Source organism: Pecten maximus, chromosome 1 (assembly GCF_902652985.1).
Source record: "Pecten maximus chromosome 1, xPecMax1.1, whole genome shotgun sequence".
In the NCBI taxonomy this organism is placed as follows: domain Eukaryota; kingdom Metazoa; phylum Mollusca; class Bivalvia; order Pectinida; family Pectinidae; genus Pecten; species Pecten maximus.
The window spans coordinates 11,909,906-11,934,370 of NC_047015.1; the positions used below are offsets into that span (position 1 = coordinate 11,909,906).

Genomic DNA, 24,465 nt, shown 5'->3' on the forward strand with positions numbered 1-24,465 from the left:
GGACACTGAGATCCTCCTCCCATGAATGTAATACAGTATTATATAGAGAATGTATTTCGCTCGAAAAATGCTAAATAGAACTCAAACACATGTTTACATAAGACACTGTATTACAAATTTATACACATAATAATATCTACATCTTTTATTTACATATAATTTATAAGTATAAAAATGTTTTATTTTCACATTTTTGCGTATAATGCAAAGAATGCAGACTAAAATGGACGGTTTTAGGGAAAACATGCAAATCATGCATGCACAGAATTTTCATTAACTTTTTGCAGCTATTAGATTGTTAAATAAAATTCTTATTTAAAACCACTCTGGTCTCAAGACAAAATAAATGGCTCCTAGCAAATCTTCTGTAAAACATTCAATTCCTACATAATAAAGCATGAACACATGCCCAGTGCATACAGACAAACTGGAAACATTACTTTTTGAGGATTAAGTCTGAATGAACAGGAACATATATGCATGTGGAATGAAATAATTCATTTAACACAAACACATGTACGTGATTCTTGCTAAGTCTTGTAAAGGGCATCTGGAATTTTGTCACGATGATTAGAATTTCTGTTTGCAATAAAATGACTACTACAGTTTAAGATGGTACTATGCCTCTGTCTGTCCTTTGGCCATGCCTACATTTTCTGGTAAGACTGTTGTAGACACCTCTGATGGTATCACATCGTAACCTAATTTTTTCATATCCTTCGAAACAATGTTAAAAGACACAGTCACAAAACCTTGAGATCGCACCCGCGTTACTGAAAAAAAAAGGTTGAAATTAATTCTCAAAATACAAATATTATTCAATAAAAACTCCTTTCTTTATTTCTTTTCTAAAACAGTTCTAACTTAAGTTATTCTTGATTGATTGAAAAAGAGTGATATTAACAACATTTCTTATTCTTTTATCAAAGTTTAAATCAGAAATAAAATTCAGCTTCTTTATTCATAAAGATTTCTGTAGCATTTTAGATTCAAAACGTCTGAAATTCTGAGAAACTTCAATTGGGATATCTGTTCAAATTACCTTCCCTTCCCTCTCCTTGAGCCACAACTTTAGGGTCAACAAATTCTGGTCGTCTCCCTAGAAACCATGCTGTGAATTTTTGAAGTGCTGATGCTGACTCTGGAACAAACATTGGTACTTTCCGCTTGTGTCTGAAAAAATGTATTTTCAAAATGGATATATTTGTATCTGATACAATGGTGTAAAATACAGCACAATCTTCCCAGGTGTAGGTCCTAGTTCAAACAAGAAAACAATAGATCAAAAGAAAATGAGTAATGAAATACTCAAGGTATATAATTTTGAGACTGGATAACATAAACCGTCTGATGCCAAACTAATTTCTAATCTAGTATTCATTATCAAACTGTAAAAGTAAAATTTCTTTGGGGATATAGTTTTGTTTATTTTGTTATTTTAGAAAACCCACAAAATAAAATTTCCATGAAATTTTTACCACAGGAAATAAAATCAAAACAAATATAATAATATGAAATAAACAAGAGGCCCATGGGCCTTAACGGTCACCTGAGATTTGAAATATTTCAGTTAATTCAACTGACCCTTTTTGGCCCCGCACATCAACAGTCAGGGCCAACATATGCATATTATCAAACTTTCATTCAATGCTGAAAATGTTAACCAAGTTAGAATGAATTCCAATAGAAATCAAACAAATCAGTCAAAAATGTGATTTCCCTATATAAACTATAGTAAAATTTACCCCCTCCCCAGGGGCAAACTTGTGACCCCAGGGTCATGAAATTCATAAATTTAGTAAAGCACCATAAGACTCTTCCACCTATGAAGAGTATTTGATTCTACCTTATTTGGGTCTTGAAAAGAAGATTTTTGAAATTTCAGTCAATTTGACCCTTTTTAGCCCCGCCCATCAGCCCCTCGGGGTCAGTCAGGGCCAACACGTGCATACCATCAAACTACCATCCCAAGCTGATAATGTTAACCAAATTAGAATGAATTCCAATAGAAATCAAATAAATCAGTCAAAAATGTGATTTCCCAATACAAATTATAGTAAAATTTACCCCCTCCCCAGGGGTAAATGTGCGGCCCCAGGGTCATGAAATTCATAATTTTAGTAAAGCACCTTAAGACCCTTCCATCTATAAACAGTATTTGATTCTACCTTATTTCGGTCTGAAAAGAAGATTTCTGAAATTTAAGTCAATTTGACCCTTTTAGCCCCGCCCATCAGCCCCTTGGGGTCAGAAAGGGCCAACATGTGCATTAGTATACCCTCAATCTGCCATCCCAAGCTGATAATATTAACCAAATTAGAATGAATTCCAATAGAAATCGAACAAATTATAGTCAAAAATGTGATTTCGCTATATAAACTATAGTAAAGTTTACCCCCTCCCCAGGGGCAATCTTGAGACCCCAGGGTCATGAAATTCATAATTTTAGTAAAGCACCTTAAGACCCTTCCATCTATAAACAGTATTTGATTCTACCTTATTTCGGTCTGAAAAGAAGATTTCTGAAATTTAAGTCAATTTGACCCTTTTAGCCCCGCCCATCAGCCCCTTGGGGTCAGAAAGGGCCAACATGTGCATTAGTATACCCTCAATCTGCCATCCCAAGCTGATAATATTAACCAAATTAGAATGAATTCCAATAGAAATCGAACAAATTATAGTCAAAAATGTGATTTCGCTATATAAACTATAGTAAAGTTTACCCCCTCCCCAGGGGCAAACTTGAGACCCCAGGGTCATGAAATTCACAATTTTAGTCAAGCACCTTAAGACCCTTCCAACTATAAAGAGTATTTGATTCCACCTTATTTCGGTCTTGAGAAGAAGATTTTTGAAATTTCAGTCAATTTGACCCTTTTTAGCCCCGCCCATCAGCCCCTGGGGATCAGTCAGGGCCAACATGTTTATGCCATCAAACCGTCATCCCATGCTGACAATGTATACCAAATTAGAATGAATTCCAACAAAAACAAATCAAATTAAAGTCAAAAATGTTATTTCCCTATATAAACTATTGTAAAGTTTACCCCCTCCCCAGGGGCAAACGTGAGACCCCTGGGTCATGAAATTTACAATTTTGGTAAAGCACCTTAAGACCCTTCCATCTATGAAGAGTGTTTGATTCCAACATATCTGAGAGTAGAGAAGAAGATTTTTGAAATTTTAGTCAATTTGACCCTTTTTAGCCCCGCCCCACAGGCCCCTGGGGGGGTGGGGACCATATAATTTACAATTTTGGTTGACCTTTAGCCATAGAAGCATCCTGCCAAATTTCAGTGAATTTAGTTTAGGGGTTTTGTAGAAGAAGTCGAAAATGTAAATTGTTTACGGACGCACGACGGACGACGCACGACGCACGACGACGGACAAAAGGGGATAAGAATAGGTCACTTGAGACTTTGTCTCAGGTGACCTAACTAGGGATTTAATATGATCATCAGACCAGCGTTATGTACAAATCAAGGTAATAAAGACATATAGACCATTGTCTAAAACAATAAATGTCATCAGCTGTCAGTAGGTCAACACCTGTCACTGATAATTATAATGCCTGAATGGACACGATTGAATCATTCAAAGACCTCTGTAATACCTGCCTGTCTATAACACATTGTTTGTGATAGTGCTGGAATGGTTGACCAGATATCCAGTTCAGTTTGATAGTGTTTTCCTGTTACCATTTGAAATATCTGATAAGCGCTGTTAGTTCTCTATAGTTAAAGCACATACTCCCGAAGAAACATATATCAATGTTTACATTTTGAGCTTTTTACAGTTTTCGGACTTGATACATACCTAACAGATTATCGTGAATCAGAAACTGAAAGAAAATGAGTATTTATGAAAGTCTACAGGGAATTCCCAAAAATAATAACTGTGGTTGCCGGACCAAGTTTCTCTGAAAATTAGTCCCACAATGCAACAGCGGAATTACAGTCCATACAAAATGGCAGAACGCCGAAAGCGTGGACCTGCGAAAATGCAGACAGATTCTGCCAAAAAAAGACGCAAAAGTGGAATCGGCAAAACCCGATTTCCATAAGATAGGAAATGAATCGTTGGAACTTAGCGAGAAAAGAAAGGGGAATAGACTCAAATTCCAATATTGCCGGACGTCTATTGGATTGCTGGTTAGCTTTTGAACATTGTCAAGTTCACTGATCTAAAATTTTATCAATGTTTTGTTGTATACATATTGCTACATTTTAAAATCAAGTGTTTAAATGTAAACTATGTTTGTTTATTTTGATAAGTTATTACTTGAATATTCTGTTAATATGTTTAAATGAAAGCATTATAAGGCAAAGTTCACATATGCTCGATATGTAAACAACGGCTATGTGTGTAGTTTATGTGCAGCGCACGTTGTTATAGCCTCGTTTTTTGGCTCCGGGACATTTCTCGCGATAAATATAAATGCGGCGAGTTATTTTTATACACTGATGTCCCAAGAACTCCCCGGTCAAGCGTCCAGGCCAGTGGTCATTTAAATGTTAGGAGAGCGTGAATGAGCATCTTGGATTGCCATTAAATACATGTGTACAACTAGAATTTTAGGTTGCATGGGAGTATGCGGCATTAAAGGCTCCCCAAACCCATCCTCCTTTATCTAAATCTCCATATCAATACCATATAATTTTACAAGCATACTCTTGAAGTAAAACTACTTACTGGTTTTGTTTCTTTTTAAGTACATTTCAGCAGCCAAGATTATATTTTGTATTATGTAAACTTAACAGTAAACATTGGTAAACTTTTCAGTGCCAGTTTGCCTTGATCAACTCAAATACTAGACCATCATGTGAGTGTGCATGCTTGTTTACAGCTTGATCGCTCTCTGTCCATGCAAGCATCGGAATGAGGGAATGTTACCGGAAATCATAAATGTGCAGGTAGGATAACCAGTACACGTTACACTTGTTGATATATTGACGCAAGTTTTGTTGTTACTTTCCTGAACGAAATTAATAATAAGTACTAATAAGTACTATCTGTCTCAGTGTTTTGTATTCACGGAACTGGGTGTGAATCAATAAGCTTTGTACTAAAGCTAAAGTACTACAATATATTTTTACACCCCTCAACAGAGTTTAACCCCAAAGGCCAGTTATCCGGTTAACAGTACTTATTTTAAATCAACACTCAGTTTGTCTTTCTTTGCTCCATTTTGTATCTGACGACACTTGTTCCACATCCCCTTTGATGAATTTCTGGTTGGTGATTGACTTCAGTTTCACATTATAATTGTTTAATTTGGTCACAAGGCTGTAGTTCCTCAGTGGTAGAGAGGTACAAATCAAGTCTAAATCCGTTTTTTAATGTAACAAATTGAGAAAGAGTTTCTATTGATTAGCTTTTTAAACATCAAAAATTGTTAGAGAAAGAGCCTTGCTGCAGCCACCGTGAAATTAAATGCTTTTACAGTATTGTACGTTTGATTTGTATTCTCTCACCTTCCTGGTGTGATGGGGACATGACACATTCCATAACCTCTCACAACATCCTGTCCAAATACATCTATTCCGTAGCAGTGGATCACCAGCTGTGGCCCTGAGATATAGAACACAGCAGATATGACAGTGGGCGAGATGTGAACACTACTACAAAAGGTATATATGACAGTGGGCGAGATGTGAACAATACTACAATAGGTATATGACAGTGGGTGAGATGTGAACACTACTACAATATAGGTATGACAGTGGGCGAGATGTGAACACTACTACAATATAGGTATGACAGTGGGCGAGATGTGAACACTACTACAATAGGTATATATCTGACATTGGGCGAGATGTGAACACTAATACAATATGTATGACAGTGGGCGAGATGTGAACACTACTACAATAGGTATATATGACAGTGGGCGAGATGTGAACACTACTACAATAGGTATGACAGTGGGCGAGATGTGAACACTACTACAATAGGTATATATGACAGTGGGCGAGATGTGAACACTACTACAATAGGTATATATGACAGTGGGCGAGATGTGAACACTACTACAATAGGTATATATGACAGTGGGCGAGATGTGAACACTACTACAATAGGTATATATGACAGTGGGCGAGATGTGAACACTACTACAATAGGTATATATGACAGTGGGCGAGATGTGAACACTACTACAATAGGTATATCTGACAGTGGGCGAGATGTGAACACTACTACAATAGGTACGACAGTGGGGCGAGATGTGAACACTACTACAATAGGTATATATGACAGTGGGCGAGATGTGAACACTACTACAATAGGTATATATGACAGTGGGCGAGATGTGAACACTACTACAATAGGTACGACAGTTGGTGAGATGTGAACACTACTACAATAGGTATATATGACAGTGGGCGAGATGTGAACACTACTACAATAGGTATATATGACAGTGGGCGAGATGTGAACACTACTACAACAGGTATATGACAGTGGGCGAGATGTGAACACTACTACAATAGGTATATATGACAGTGGGCGAGATGTGAACACTACTACAATAGGTATATATGACAGTGGGCGAGATGTGAACACTACTACAATAGGTATATATGACAGTGGGCGAGATGTGAACACTACTACAATAGGTACGACAGTGGGCGAGATGTGAACACTACTGCAATAGGTATGGCAGTGGGCGAGATGTGAACACTACTACAATAGGTATATATGACAGTGGGTGAGATGTGAACACTACTACAATAGGTATATGACAGTGGGCGAGATGTGAACACTACTACAATAGGTATATATGACAGTGGGCGAGATGTGAACACTACTACAATAGGTATATATGACAGTGGGCGAGATGTGAACACTACTACAATAGGTACGACAGTGGGGCGAGATGTGAACACTACTACAATAGGTATATATGACAGTGGGCGAGATGTGAACACTACTACAATAGGTACGACAGTGGGGCGAGATGTGAACACTACTACAATAGGTACGACAGTGGGCGAGATGTGAACACTACTACAATAGGTATATATGACAGTGGGCGAGATGTGAACACTACTACAATAGGTATATATGACAGTGGGCGAGATGTGAACACTACTACAATAGGTACGACAGTTGGTGAGATGTGAACACTACTACAATAGGTATATATGACAGTGGGCGAGATGTGAACACTACTACAATAGGTACGACAGTGGGCGAGATGTGAACACTACTACAATAGGTATATCTGACAGTGGGCGAGATGTGAACACTACTACAACAGGTATATATGACAGTGGGCGAGATGTGAACACTACTACAATAGGTATATATGACAGTGGGCGAGATGTGAACACTACTACAATAGGTATATATGACAGTGGGCGAGATGTGAACACTACTACAATAGGTATATATGACAGTGGGCGAGATGTGAACACTACTACAATAGGTATGACAGTGGGCGAGATGTGAACACTACTACAATATAGGTCTGACAGTGGGCGAGATGTGAACACTACTACAATAGGTATATACGACAGTGGGCGAGATGTGAACACTACTACAATATAGGTATGACAGTGGGCGAGATGTGAACACTACTACAATAGGTACGACAGTGGGCGAGATGTGAACACTACTACAATATAGGTATATATCTGACAGTGGGCGAGATGTGAACACTACTACAATAGGTACGACAGTGGGCGAGATGTGAACACTTCTACAATATAGGTATATATCTGACAGTGGGTGAGATGTGAACACTACTACAATAGGTATATATGACAGTGGGCGAGATGTGAACACTACTACAATATAGGTATGACAGTGGGCGAGATGTGAACACTACTACAATATAGGTCTGACAGTGGGCGAGATGTGAACACTACTACAATAGGTATATATGACAGTGGGCGAGATGTGAACACTACTACAATAGGTACGACAGTGGGGCGAGATGTGAACACTACTACAATAGGTACGACAGTGGGCGAGATGTGAACACTACTACAATAGGTATATATGACAGTGGGCGAGATGTGAACACTACTACAATAGGTACGACAGTGGGCGAGATGTGAACACTACTACAATAGGTATATATGACAGTGGGCGAGATGTGAACACTACTACAATAGGTATATCTGACAGTGGGCGAGATGTGAACACTACTACAATAGGTACGACAGTGGGTGAGATGTGAACACTACTACAATAGGTATATATGACAGTGGGCGAGATGTGAACACTACTACAATAGGTACGACAGTGGGCGAGATGTGAACACTACTACAATAGGTATATATGACAGTGGGCGAGATGTGAACACTACTACAATAGGTACGACAGTGGGCGAGATGTGAACACTACTACAATAGGTACGACAGTGGGCGAGATGTGAACACTACTACAATAGGTATATCTGACAGTGGGCGAGATGTGAACACTACTACAATAGGTATATCTGACAGTGGGCGAGATGTGAACACTACTACAATAGGTATATATGACAGTGGGCGAGATGTGAACACTACTACAATAGGTACGACAGTGGGCGAGATGTGAACACTACTACAATAGGTACCGTAAATATTCGGGTATAGTGCGCACTCGCGTATAGTGCGCAGGTACGTTTTTGAGGTTCATTTTCAAAAAAAAAAATTAACATTTTTTTTTTTCAATTTTCAACTGAGCGGTAGATGAATTCTAAAGCATAAGATGATAGGAATTTGTAACTTATGAAAGCTTATTTACAATGTACCACATTTAATTGGAATCACCGGTCAGATTTGACACATTGGATTGACAGGTTGTTTACATTATACCGCCACAGGCCTAGTGAGCTTGCAAATTGTAGTGGTCCCATCTACGCTGTTGTACCAACAAAATAATTAATCCTACCCTCAATTACCTTGATGCTTTTCACGCAGGTATGATCTCTTGTGGTATCTGTCCACGAACATACAAAGCTAATTAAGCTCAATTATAACAAGATTGACTAGTAAGCTGACTGCTACGTAATGTAACACAGGCCGCCATTTTGTATACAGTACTACGGAAACAGGTCTGCAGTCGTCGTGCTGGTCACAACTTTTATATCAATGAATAAACATGTGTAAAGGATAAATCTACAGTGCAGACGATAAATAAGAGTACCCTGGTAGTTTTCACAGTCATATCGTATTTTATATGGCCAGTTGGTCAGTGACTGCCGCACGAGATCAAGGCATTAGTGCCTAATTGCGCATGCGTGCTGTTACAGCTTCCGTAAATAAACAAGTTGAACGTTATCAGTTTCTGGCAACATTCTGGATTTATAAGGTGATTAATTTAGAAGTATGAAATAACTAAGTACTGCTATATCATTTCAAGTTTTGTTTGATGTTAATTGAGATGTTATACATCGTTTTGGACCTGAATACGGGAACATGCTCAAGTGAGATCGTATGTGTACGGAACATGTGGCTCACGATCGACTTAGATAAATCCACGTAATTGCTGATAAATACACAATTTCAAGGAATTAAACATTAAAATAACTATTCATTTCTTTGATTATTTGTTAACTATTACTTTCTTAATGCTTTATATATGTTATATATATATATATAAGTATTAAAGAAATTAAAGGAAACGATCACAAATCTCGGTCAAATCACATTCATTCTGACTGGGAAAAGGCTTGTACTTGCGTATAGTGCGCAGTGGCCTTTTTCACTTGTCAATTTTTGAAAAAAAGTGCGCACTATACGCGAATATTTACGGTATATCTGACAGTGGGCGAGATGTGAACACTACTACAATAGGTATATATGACAGTGGGCGAGATGTGAACACTACTACAATAGGTATATATGACAGTGGGCGAGATGTGAACACTACTACAATAGGTATATATGACAGTGGGCGAGATGTGAACACTACTACAATAGGTATATATGACAGTGGGCAAGATGTGAACACTACTACAATAGGTACGACAGTGGGGCGAGATGTGAACACTACTACAATAGGTATATATGACAGTGGGCGAGATGTGAACACTACTACAATAGGTACGACAGTGGGCGAGATGTGAACACTACTACAATATAGGTATGACAGTGGGCGAGATGTGAACACTACTACAATAGGTATATATGACAGTGGGCGAGATGTGAACACTACTACAATAGGTATGACAGTGGGCGAGATGTGAACACTACTACAATAGGTACGACAGTGGGCGAGATGTGAAACTACTACAATATAGGTATATATCTGACAGTGGGCGAGATGTGAACACTACTACAATAGGTATATATGACAGTGGGCGAGATGTGAACACTACTACAATAGGTATGACAGTGGGCAAGATGTGAACACTACTACAATAGGTATATATGACATTGGGCGAGATGTGAACACTACTTCAATAGGTATATATGACAGTGGGCGAGATGTGAACACTACTACAATATAGGTATATATCTGACAGTGGGCGAGATGTGAACACTTCTTCAATAGGTATATATGACAGTGGGCGAGATGTGAACACTACTACAATAGGTATATATGACAGTGGGCGAGATGTGAACACTACTACAATATAGGTATATATCTGACAGTGGGCGAGATGTGAACACTACTACAATAGGTATATATGACAGTGGGCGAGATGTGAACACTACTACAATAGGTATATATGACAGTGGGCGAGATGTGAACACTACTACAATAGGTATATATGACAGTGGGTGAGATGTGAACACTACTACAACAGGTATATATCTGACAGTGGGCGAGATGTGAACACTACTACAATAGGTACGACAGTGGGCGAGATGTGAACACTACTACAATATAGGTATATATCTGACAGTGGGCGAGATGTGAACACTACTACAATAGGTATATATGACAGTTGGCGAGATGTGAACACTACTACAATAGGTATATATGACATTGGGCGAGATGTGAACACTACTACAATAGGTATATATGACAGTGGGCGAGATGTGAACACTACTACAATAGGTACGACAGTGGGCGAGATGTGAACACTACTACAATAGGTATATATGACAGTGGGCGAGATGTGAACACTACTACAATAGGTATATATGACAGTGGGCGAGATGTGAACACTACTACAACAGGTATATATGACAGTGGGCGAGATGTGAACACTACTACAATAGGTATATATGACAGTGGGCGAGATGTGAACACTACTACAATAGGTATATATCTGACAGTGGGCGAGATGTGAACACTACTACAATAGGTATATATGACAGTGGGCGAGATGTGAACACTACTACAATAGGTACGACAGTGGGCGAGATGTGAACACTACTACAATAGGTATATATGACAGTGGGTGAGATGTGAACACTACTACAATATAGGTATGACAGTGGGCGAGATGTGAACACTACTACAATAGGTACGACAGTGGGCGAGATGTGAACACTACTACAATATAGGTATATATCTGACAGTGGGCGAGATGTGAACACTACTACAATAGGTATATATGACATTGGGCGAGATGTGAACACTACTACAATAGGTATATATGACAGTGGGCGAGATGTGAACACTACTACAATAGGTACGACAGTGGGCGAGATGTGAACACTACTACAATAGGTATATATGACAGTGGGCGAGATGTGAACACTACTACAATAGGTATATATGACAGTGGGCGAGATGTGAACACTACTACAACAGGTATATATGACAGTGGGCGAGATGTGAACACTACTACAATAGGTATATATGACAGTGGGCGAGATGTGAACACTACTACAATAGGTATATATCTGACAGTGGGCGAGATGTGAACACTACTACAATAGGTATATATGACAGTGGGCGAGATGTGAACACTACTACAATAGGTACGACAGTGGGCGAGATGTGAACACTACTACAATAGGTATATATGACAGTGGGTGAGATGTGAACACTACTACAATATAGGTATGACAGTGGGCGAGATGTGAACACTACTACAACATGTCAGTCTATCTTGGTAAAAGATGAAAGTGCAAATAACTGTGCCAACCAACCATAGCAGCAACTTATATTTTGTTTTTCAAATCAATCTTTAACTACGTGATGCATTAAATTGAAAATCCAGTGATTACACCTAAAGCAAAACCATTTTGATTTACTTACAGCCATGCGGATTGGTACTCTTGAATGTAATGTCGAGGGGGAAATTCCACACAAACTCTTGTCTGTCGTCTCTACTTTTCTTAGTTATTTGTGTGATGCCTTCTTCCAAGCCCTGTGAATTTTCAGAAAAGGATATAAATTTAATTTATATATTTCTTTTTTTTTTGAGGGGGGGGTTTCTGTCATTCCTAAAGAAAAGCTACATTCCTCTATTGGGTCCATGAAACCTCCTGGCCCCTGCAGGGAAGCAATACCCACAATATACACAAACAAGAGTAAGCAGGATCATGATACACCAGTCATATCAATAGTTGAAACACAAGCTAAAAACCTGCAATATATGTCAAACATATAGTTGCTTCTAGTTTTATTGTGCGAAATCTTAGAGAAATTGAATAAAAAAAGAAATAAAAACTTCTTGCATTTAATTTCTACACAGTGCCCATATTTGGGGCATAACTTTGCTAAAAATAATCGCGAAATTCTGTAACACGAACTTGCTTGAGCTATTGTGCGAAAGAATATTTGAAGCAAGTTTCATAAAAATCTGTTAAAAAATAAAGGCTAGAGAGTGCTAACAAGTTGGTTATTGGTTATTGAGAAGAAATTGTTAAATGAAATTTAAAGTTAATGTGGCCTAGCGCCTGCCAACTGGACAACAGGCACCCTGACGGCCATCAAATACAGCACTCTGGCATAACAATCACTTGCCCTTCGGGCATGCGAGCTAAAATTTACATTCATAATCATAATTTTTTTATAAATCTATTTGTGTTAGTGTTACTATACTTCTTTTATACCTTACTATAAGCACCGTGGATTACAAAAATACATATAATGCTACAACTGTATATAGTTCAACACATTATTGAAGTATATATATGCTACGTGAAAGTTTCAAAATGTTCTCTTTTTTAAAAAGCACATGTAATAACCTGTTAAATGACATTTGAAAAATAAACATGTCGTGTATTAATTAATTATTAACATAATTGCAAAATTCAGAATATTTCATTTTCAGAAAACAAATAAATTCTAGAAAACATGAAAATCTTGTACCGAATGTGTACTTACCGAAGTTATCAACCAATCTGATCCATATGTAAAGCAGTATTTACAATAAATGTCATCAAACTCGGGAAACTGAAATTATAAGATGATTTCAATTTGAATGAAACAGAATACAATGGACCAAGTTGATCAAATATTTATATACATATGTACATGTATAACATATACCGTATTTGACCTAATAAGGGCGCAGGGCGCGGGTAAATGACAGTGGGGGCGCCCTTATTAAGATTAGTTATTCTGAAGTTTTATGAAACAGACTATACCTTATAGCAGAATACCCAAGGTTGTGGAAACGGTAAAATATTCAGTCATAAAAATATTCCAGATGAAGATATCTATTCATTATCATATATTAAGCTTAAACATCACTTGAATACTCCTGTAAACTTGTAAACCATGCCAGCTGATCTTTAGACCAGAGAACGTGTGTTCCACCATTTATGTTCAAATGGAACTCTTTTGTGTTCTATTTATAGAAACAGGTGATTTCCCAGATCATATCAGACATCGTTTTCTTTGACCTAATAATTGATTTACAATGTCTTTTACTAGCTTTCTGTTCTGAACAAAAGTTATTTATCAACAAGAATGAAGTCTTTACTTTATCTTCAAATAAAGATGGTAAGTTATTATTTGTATGTGTGTTTAGTTTTGGGTGCTGAGAACTTTGCACTGACATGTCATATGTAGCCTGTAGGAATACACAAAATGTGGCGAAAACATGTGTTCCAGTTACTTAATTTGCTGAAGAAAATTGAACACATAAGTAGTAAAATATTTCACATGAATTATTACTTTTTAACACCATTTTGACACTCAGTCATAGATTTATTTCCTTGAAAAAAGGTAGGGGCGCCCTTATTAGGGTAGGCGCCCTTATTAGGTCAAATACGGTACAATATTTTGAAAAAACTTTGGACATCTGACTTTCACTGAGGATCAGGCTAGAATACATTACTTCCAACTCTTCATCATTATCATTCAAGTTTGACACAGACAGATATGGCTAATCATATAACAAGTGGAATCAATGATTGCTAAAACTCACCGGCGGCAGCAATCACACTATGCATTCATTTTTTTTAAGCATGTAATTTTGAAATTGTATGTCACATAATATCGCTCCTAGACCTCTAATGGATGTATAAACCAAATAAGAAGGGTGTAGACTTACAAGCTTTCCAAAACTAACCCCCAAAATCTTTAAAGTGGGTTTTTGTGTAAAAAAAAAAAAGTAAGTCCACTAAATGGTAATTGAAGCCAAAAAAAAAATCAATTTTTTTTTTCTGCATGATTTTGCCACAGCATCACTCCTGGATCTCTAATGAATGTATAAACCAAATTAGAAGGGTGATAGGTGTATACATGTATATACTTTTGGACTTACCCCCAAAACTTTAAAGTGAGTTTTGGTGCCCAAAAAAGTGAAATCCACAAAATGATTTTGTCATAACGTCACTTCTAGGACCTCTAATAAATGTATCAACCAATTAAGAAGGGCATGAGGTGTATACTTTTGGACTTACAAACTTTCCAAAAACTGACCCCAAAAACTTCAAAGTGGGTTATAATGGTGCCCAAAAGGTTAAGTCCACAAAATGGTAAAATGCAAAAAAATCACAAATTTTTTCTGCATGATTTTGCCATAACATTAGTCCTAGACCTCTAATGAATGTATAAACCAAATTAGACGGGCATGAGGTGTATACTTTTGGACTTACAAGCTTTCCAAAAACTTACCCCAAAAACTTTAAAGTTTTGGGGTGGGACGCCGACGCCGGAGTGACAGCATTAGCTCTCGGTTACTCGTAACCGTTGAGCTAAAAAGGAAATCACATATACCTCCATACAAATTGCCATACAACACATGTACACAAACATTATACCCAAGTAATTTTTCTTTTCTTAGAACCCTGCCCAGCTACAATTCTTTTCTAATGACAGCTAGTGTATCAATTTCAACCTTTCCATTAGCTCTGAAATACTGGGTTACAACCTGTAACAATGAAGTTTTCACTGTTTTTTTTCGACATTTAAAAAAAACAAGAGGCATAATGGGCCTGTATCGCTCACCTGACTCTACAGCAACTTTGAAGTTGATTGAGGTCATTTCTAAAGATACTATGTTGATTACCTCTTTATTCAAATATCAGCTAGTTTTATTCATATTGAAAATTTTCTAGTCCTTCATTCCAGCATTCTATTGGCCTAATATCAGGTTTTGGAGGCTCTTGGCTATCGCAAAATTATTGTTTACAGATTTAAACCGATTTCACCCCTGTGACCTTGAATGTAGGTCAAGGTCATTTATTTGAACAAAATTGGTAGCCCTTCACCCCAGCATGCTACAGGCCCAATATCAAGTCCCTGTGCCTCTTGGTTATTGAGAAGAAGTTGTTTGAAGATTATAGCCTATTTGACCCATGTGACCTTGAATGAAGGTCAAGGTCATTTATTTGAAGAAACTTTGTAGCCCTTCACCCCAGCATGCTACAGGCCCAATATCAAGTCCCTGGGCCTCTTGGTTATTGAGAAGAAGTCGTTTGAAGATTATAGCCTATTTGACCCATGTGACCTTGAATGAATGTCAAGGTCATTTATTTGAAGAAACTTTGTAGCCCTTCACCCCAGCATGCTACAGGCCCAATATCAAGTCCCTGGGCCTCTTGGTTATTGAGAAGAAGTCATTTGAAGATTATAGCCTATTTGACCCATGTGACCTTGAATGAAGGTCAAGGTCATTTATTTGAACAAACTTTGTAGCCCTTCACCCCAGCATGCTACAGGCCTAATATCAAGTCTCTGGGCCTCTTGGTTATTGAGAAGAAGTCATTTGAAGATTATAGCCTATATGACTCATGTGACCTTGAATGAAGGTCAAGGTCATTTATTTGAACAAACTTTGCAGCCCTTCACCCCAGCATGCTACAGTCCAAATATCAAGTCCCTGGGCCTCTTGGTTATTGAGAAGAGGTCATTTGAAGATTATAGCATATTTGACCCATGTGACCTTGAATGTAGGTCAAGGTCATTTATTTGAACAAAGTTTGTAGCCCTTCACCCCAGCATGCTACAGGCCCAATATCAAGTCCCTGGGCCTCTTGGTTATTGAGAAGAAGTCGTTTGAAGATTATAGCCTATTTGACCCATGTGACCTTGAATGAAGGCCAAGGTCATTTATTTGAACAAACTTTGTAGCCCTTCACCCCAGCATGCTACATGCCCAATATCAAGTCCCTGGGCCTTTTGGTTATTGAGAAGAAGTTGTTTGAATGAAAAAGTTGACGCCGGACGGCCGGACGATGGACGCCGCACAACGGCATAAGCTCATCATGTGCCCTTCGGGCAGGTGAGCTAAAAACCAATTAATTAGATTGGCCATGTATGTACGTAACAATTTTAATTTGAAATGTATGAATGTATGCGTGTTTTGATGAAATAGTCCAAACATTCAACGATGTAGCAAGAATTTTAGATCACATTTCTGCTATTGCTAAAAATGCTTGAATTAAATAAAAGGCAACAAAAAAATTAATCCTTGTTGACTTATTATATATCCTAGATATATGTATTGTAACATGAACTCTAAACTTAACTGCATCAGTAGCAAATGTATTGAAAATTGTTAGAAGTAAAAGTAATGTTTTGAAGATAGAAGTACACTCCACTTTCTTAAGATAGGAGTGAACAGAAACATTATTTCCCTAAGGTATGGGTAAAAACCCCATGCCAGTTGTTCAAAAGTTATCTGGAACACTGATTATGCATTGAATTGTATGTTAACTTTAAATCATTACTTCAGGGACAACAATTGTTGGTTAATGAATTTGAAGTGCTGGTGAACATGTCTGGTCTTCTGAATAAGAGAGAATTAAGTGTTGGTAGATGGGCTTAATTGACATAATATATATAATACATTATACACTGATATTTGTGTTAATGACTACAGGGCCAATGATATGTTGACATCAGGAGGTGGCAGAAGAGAATCAAAAAATGAAAATATAATAGACTGTCTACAGGAAATTCATTTTTTTTAGAAATATCTTCAAAGTCCTAAATATAAGAATTTATGGTGTTTGGCATCCAACCAGTGACAGGGCTTATCAGGAATATACGAGAAACGTTTTGATATTGAGATATATCTTGAAATGCGTAGGAGATGAAACTGATCAGAAGTGTGATGCAAAAATCATGGTTTGTGACCCTTCACGGCGGGCGTAACTCAAACTTGTCACGCCAATATGCAGTACTCATGAGTCATTCTTTTAAACTAATTATAACCCCTATTGTGAGATTATGTTTTTACAGGGATTTAGCATAAGCATCAATGCGCTCACTCGAAGTTGACAATTTTTGGAGATGTAGAGTGAATTTTGAAGTCAGCTATTGTGTCAAGCTCTAAGTCAGCAGACTAGTTTCCCCCGCCCCGGTCCAAGTGTTGGGAGTGTATGTGTATGTTATGTATGAACTGCTTGTTCACTGCATTGATTAGTATCACGTGCACCCTCAGATGACAGGAGGTTGGACTTGTTAAAATTTATCTTTTATAAATCACCAATAACCTTGGGCAATTATTACTTAAAATACATGCGACATATAAACATAACATAACTGTTACATCCGTGCAGAAACAGACATGACATGTGCGAGCTTGTTTACCTTTTGTCACCAACTATTTATCGTCCATTATAACAAAATTCGAACACTTGCAAATATCTATATTATTCTAAGTATATAAAACCATGCGTTATTGTAGAAACATATAACGTAAAGAGCAAACAACCAATAAATACCTCTGCTGATTCAATTTGTCCACCTGCCATCAGCAAAAATACCGTCTGCGCCATTTTTGTTATTTTTTTTGTCTGCGCCATCTAGTGGTGCTAAGGGAGAAATGCGTGTAACAGATGTGAGTGACTAAAACATGTAGTTTATTTGTTGACTAACTTCCGTTTACATAAATACATGGATATAGAATTCGTCAAAATAATGTTTTATAATCTTTTCTGCTTACAAAAAGAACAACAAATCACCTAATGAAATAATATATACGGAGAAAGGAACGAAGGGGAGCACCGGAAACCGGTCCGGAAACCACAAATTGTTTATTCGTTTATGCGGACACACCGATTTATTTAGTATCTACCGTTAGAATATCTGGCAAGAATCCTAAATGACATGTATAAATGTTAAGATATGATTTTTGAGTTAAAAAAGATAAAACTGATTTCTTCGGTAGGTCTTTATATTTGATTAAAGTACAACTGTGGTTAAATTTATGAAACCGTTTGGACCGCGACCGCGGGAGGCGTTTATATTCACGGGAGACTACTCTAACAAAATTTGCACCCAAGAAACAGGAACTCTACTGTTAAGGTAGCTGGCTTTACTGAACCGGTAAGGAATACTTTTTCTGAAGACTACAATTCATTTTATTCTTACTGAATGTGATTTATCTGTTCTTGAGAAAGTTGTAAGTATATTTGTATGTTAATTTCGAGGTATTACAGCTCAGAACAATGAAAGTGGCCGACATGGATCAACAACACAGTCATCTGGTCACGGAAGAGATGTTGTGAGGGATGTTAGTCAATATTTTATAGAAAGGCCTAATGGAACACATATACTTACATATGTAAACACTTGTGATAATTGCATAAAGTGATCAGTTTAGATATGATCACAACCACTAGAGTACATGCAGGTTAATTCTTTAGTTTATATATTAACAGATAAAGGTATTGCGTAATATAACTAATATATTATTGTACAATGGCACATGATTAATAAAATTTAAGTCGCTGTCTCGCTAGGGATCGAATTAGGAACCTATTGCTTACTAGTTTAAAGTCTACCCGAAACGAAAAACGATATTCAAATATGTTATTCTATGTAACCACCAAAGAAGAATGTCGCAAACCGCATCAAAATCGGTTGGCCGAGTGCCGAGATATTGCACATCAGAGTACACGATTTGCACTTGTCAGTCGACTGCTAATCAGCGTGTTGGTCAGTCACGCTGATTGGGAACTCTTCAGTCTATGACGTCACAGGTTTAACGGAGTAACTGTAATGGTGGCCAACAGTATAGACGACAGTGTGAACAGTAGCAACACAGACAATCTGGACCTGAGTTTTGAGGTTGATGACTTTGCCGTATATTGCCGACAAAAAAAGATGGAATCCAACCATATCAGAAAATAAATCTTAGTGAAATGGACTCTGAAAATGAAAATGCATGGGGGCACGGACTGATGTGTTATACCAGGGCCGGGACATACATATTATATACACGATCCAATAAATTATAATTGGTCACAATCACCAATAAATGCATGTATATTAGTTATGTGTTTGCCATTTCTTACTCATTACTATGAAAAGGAACACGGCATCAACAATTTTTTTATAAAATAATGTGCCATTTTATTCACGAATAATATTCAAATAAACATACCAACGGTTCTGGATACACTGGTTTGTGAGACGTACAAGACGATACACACGTACAATAAACTTTTGTATTGTATTCTATACAAAATCCGCTTTTAGCAATGAAAGATACTTAATTCAAAAAGTAAAAAAGTAATATATGATACAGATTCATCATGATCTACAATAGACCAAATCTTTCCCGTATGAAAACCAGTGGTGGAACCTACAACATACTAATATTTTTTTTTAACATATATGTCATGGTCTTGTGGCTTACCAATGATTAAATGCTTGAAAAAGATATATATACAATCATTGTCAGTGGAATTATGTAAAAGTGCTTCGCAACAATTATATTGATTTACATACAGGTACATATCATAGGTAATTATTAAAACCATAATTTAAGCTCTGTTTATTTGATAATGTATTATATTAAAAAAAAGACATACAGTTTAGTCTATTATGACTAATTGAAATCAATACTAAAAACTTATTTAACTCGCAATGATTAAATGTATGTGTATACAAATACAATGTATGTGTACACACACAAGTATACTGTAACTATAGTCTGTTTCAGAATAGATACGATTACATTACAATGGAGATCCTTGTGATTTTACTTTCCAGTCGTGTGTCGCAAGTCATGTCTTCTCTTAAAAGAGGACTTTAAAATATAATAAAATATACAAAATGTTTGGAGAATTAGGTATTATACTCAATTTTGAGTTGGTTATTATACTGCTAAATAATTTCCAGGTGTGAAATCATGGTCCACAAGCTTAAGTTTGTTATAATATACCTGTCACAGCACCACAGGTGTCTGTGATTTCTGGCGTTCTAATCTGCATGCGCCGATAATTGTTTGTGACTTGCATTGATGCATTTGGTTTCCATGCACATTAAACATGTTCTGAAGATGTGCTTTTACCTTTTGTAAATTTAGCTTGAGTTTTGTTCAGAATTGTGTTTATACTATTGGCTCATTCATATGAGATGTGTTGAAAATTTACTCTGTGAATCTTGTCTGGGAGTTACTAACCTTTTATGGACAAGTTTTATCAATTTCTGACATACAATTATCCAAAAATCACAAATTAAATAACGGTATCTATAAGTGGATTTGCAACATATCTATTGCCATCTTGGCTAGGAAGAATTCAAATTCTTAAGCTTTTGTATGAATTGCATTTTAAACTTTTATTATATAATTACTAAAAGTATTATAACAAATCAATATTGGTATGCAACAAACCATGCCCTCATAATATATAAAGGCTATTTGATGTAGTCGTTACATGTTATGAACAGCTTGTTATAATAGAACATTATTCAAATGTTATACATTGTTATACGACCCGTTATAATAGAAAATTATTAAAATTTTACATTTTATATACGACCTGTTATAATAGAAAATCAGTAGGATGTGTTACACATTGTATTTGGCCAATTATAATAGAAAATAAGCAATATGCTACAAATTATATACGGCCCGTTATGGTTGAAAATTAGTAAGATGTTACATGTTATTTACGTCCTGTCATATTATGAAATTTTATATGTCCCTGGTTTCGGTAGCACTTGTTATTAACTTATTCACAAATATAACTAAAAAGTTTATTCAGTACTTATATCATTGTTGTGTAATTTGCATTAATTGAAGGCACATGTTCACATTTGTTTATATATACAAGCGGCCATCTTGGATTTTGACAATTGAAGTTTGTTACTGCTAGTTCTCAAATTTCATATGTATGTTTCCCTTGATCCCTAGTTATGCATATTCCTGTGAAGGACCAACCAGTGGTTAGGAAGAAAAAAATGACAATAGGCCAATGGTCCCTTGGTGCCAAAAATCAATGGGCCTTTTGAAATTGTTATGGGCCATTGATTCTTTAAAATGTACGGACCATCAATTTAAAAATCATATTTACATATTAAATAAACCGTTATACATCTTTATTTAGTTTTGGTGCAGCATCACTACCCTTATGATCACTGGTAGTCTCATGTCTTGCCATACTTAAAGTTTTGAATGTTGTACATCAGGATATATTTAAAAATGTGTTATTTTTAGTTGTTTTGATACTTTACTTGCAAATATCTTTTGAGCCCCTTTATCGTAGACAATAAGTATTATAACCATGGCCATAATTTCAATTTCTTGTCATGTGCTTGCTGGTTTCTTTTGTGTTTTCATTTGTCATGTCAGCTTGTTTTGTGAGAGGGTTCCCATCATCAGATTTATCAGTAATCATATATTATTACACATCAATGTTAGTGTCTATTTTTGGTGGCATGTTGTCTCCGTGTTGTTTAAAATATTTGCAGAAACTTCATTCAAAGTGTGCCGGTAGTTTTACTACTCGCGGTAAATGACAAGTAACGCATGATCTGATTGGAAAACCAATCATATGCAAGCTTACGCAACGACGACTGATGACGCACCTTTACTGACGACACGTTTCATTGGATAAGAACAATTGTGTTAACTCATCAAAATAGGTTTGACAATGGCCAATGACAAACATGCAAGAATGTTTACAGTTATCGTTACAGTGGTTTAGGAAACAAATTGTATTTGATCTGCACGTATTGAACATTAAAATTAATTAATGTCATGTTTTGTTCACGCACGTTTCTGCTCATATATATATAAATTCAATGTGCTGTGCGGCGCGTGAATGTACATTTTCTATGTGCCGATTTCGGTAATATGCACGAATTACAAATGGTGCACGTCCTTCCTAACCGGGGGGTACCACTGCCAACCTGACACAACATGGCTAACATTAAGCCATCTTGGATTATGACAATCGAAACTTCATTAACAATACCTTAAAGTACACTGAATGGCTTTTATGGGTCTTTCTCAAATTTGAATATGGACATTCCCCTTGGTCTCCAGTTGTGCATGCAAATCTAATTGAAAGAACTAAATGGATGACAAAGAGTATTGCCATCTTGGATTTCGACAATTGCAGGTTAATCCGGCTCTATAATTAATGTTATTTAATGTTTTGAAGGAAGATTAGTTTTTATAGCTTTAAAAATAAACAGTGATTTTGGAAGCTACAAATTATACACATTTATATATATGTAATGTACATTTTAATGTGTTTAATTACTACATAGCGAGTATACAGGGATTAACATCATTATACAAAATTAACCCTATATATGGTCTGGTTTTGGCCTTGAACAGGACCTGTCAAATTGCAATCCTCATCCCAGGGTCCTGAATTGGCCCTGCTGCTGAATCCATTGGTTGGAGATCGAGAACAGTTTAGATTCCAATCATATACAACGTACATTGCATGTATTTGTTAGGCATTCATCAATGGATACGTAGTTATGGTACCAGAGGTCTAGTCCAAGCCTAGATACTTCTGCTGGCTATTTTTAAGTCAAATGCATCTTCTCACTTAGTAAGATGCACATGAGATAATAACCAATACAGAACGGCAGATAATATGGCATAACGAAAAAAACTCAGCAAACTGATGACCTTGAGTTTCATTCAAGGCCACCAGGCTCAGATATACTAAAATCTTTTAAACGTATTCTTCTTGAGAACTAACACACTTAGAAACCTGATGTTTTGCATGTAGCATGCTGGGATAAATGACATTGATATCAAATTCAAGGTCACAAAATCAAATATGCCAAATTAAAATTGATCAAAACTCTGGTGACCCTTAAGGTCCATGGGCCTCTTATATAGTCCGCCAAACGAAGAGAAGTTAGAGGTTACAAGACACCTGTTTCTCGTCGTGTTACCCTTTAATATTGTTGGAGAAGCCCTGGCCCTGATAATTATGATCCTGGTTGTAACAATATAAGGATGGAAATGAATGAGATTCTCTCCCCTGACTGCATTGAGGTAAAGTGAAAAAAAAACCAACCACCTGGACTTATTAATTACACTTTTTAATTAAAAACACTTGGATATGTTAAACATGTGGTTTAAAGGACTTGTTTTTAACCAACACTTCAAATATAGGAGATGTTAATTTTTGGTTACTCATTACTGCTACATGTTAATGCTTGGCCAAAATAATTAAATATATATGTAAAAAAAAATACAAAAAACAATTTGCCAAACATAACAAGGTATGCTTCTTTTTCAGACAAGTTCCATCTTAACCTGAATTTATTGACATGAGTTACCCTTACCCTGGAGGAGGTAACCCTGGTTACCCAGGCAGTGGTGGATATGCCCCACCCCAGATGGGCGGAGGTTATCCTCAGCAAGGTGGGATGCCACAGCCTGGTGGGATGCCACAGCCTGGAGGAATGCCACAGCCTGGTGGCTACCCACAACCAGGTGGTGGATACCCTCAGCCAGGAGGAGGAGGTTTTCAGCAGCCACAGGGCTTTGGGGGTGTAAGTTCAATAATAGCATGTAATTTTGAGGAATCTAAGCAGTAAAAAAAGTTTGAGTAAAAGTTTGTTAACTTCCATTAACTTATCACATTTTCAGTGATCTTTCATATTTATCTGTTCTCTAATTTTTCCCATTTTATGTCAGATTATTTCATTGAATCTGTTCTGAAGACAGAGAATTAGCTCCCTTAGAGGTTGGCTATGATGCAGATTTTAAAATTACATGCATGTACCAAGAATTCCAGTCATGGCCAGTTTTGAGTAGAAAAGTTGTATATTTCCTTTGATATGTACGTGGGGAGATTGCTTATTTCTATACCTGTGTGTGATTATAAAGTGAACATAAATTTTTTAAATGTTTATTTTCGTTTGATTATAGATGTATGCGAGGTAAATATCAATGTTTGGGTA

At 36.7% G+C, this 24,465-nt stretch overlaps 2 protein-coding genes across 2 annotated transcripts in view; one reads left to right on the forward strand and one right to left on the reverse strand.

Annotated features, from left to right (window-relative positions):
• Window positions 1–92: 92 nt before the first annotated feature.
• Window positions 93–18,145, reverse strand: LOC117325084 (B9 domain-containing protein 1-like). The gene is made up of 6 exons (XM_033881019.1): window positions 18,021–18,145; window positions 13,225–13,293; window positions 12,151–12,262; window positions 5,475–5,571; window positions 1,043–1,173; window positions 93–773 (listed from the first exon to the last, which is right to left on the reverse strand). Exons 1-6 carry the CDS (start codon window positions 18,099–18,101, stop codon window positions 619–621), a joined length of 645 nt encoding a protein of 214 aa, XP_033736910.1. The 5' UTR covers window positions 18,102–18,145; the 3' UTR covers window positions 93–618.
• Window positions 18,146–18,498: 353 nt separating this feature from the next.
• LOC117325075 (annexin A4-like) overlaps window positions 18,499–24,465 on the forward strand; it is a 45,270-nt gene continuing 39,303 nt past the window's right edge. The window contains exons 1-2 of the mRNA XM_033881010.1: window positions 18,499–18,624; window positions 23,799–24,054. Coding sequence (XP_033736901.1) covers window positions 23,830–24,054 — 225 coding nt within the window. The 5' untranslated portion in view covers window positions 18,499–18,624; window positions 23,799–23,829. The remainder of the gene's footprint in view (window positions 18,625–23,798; window positions 24,055–24,465) is intronic.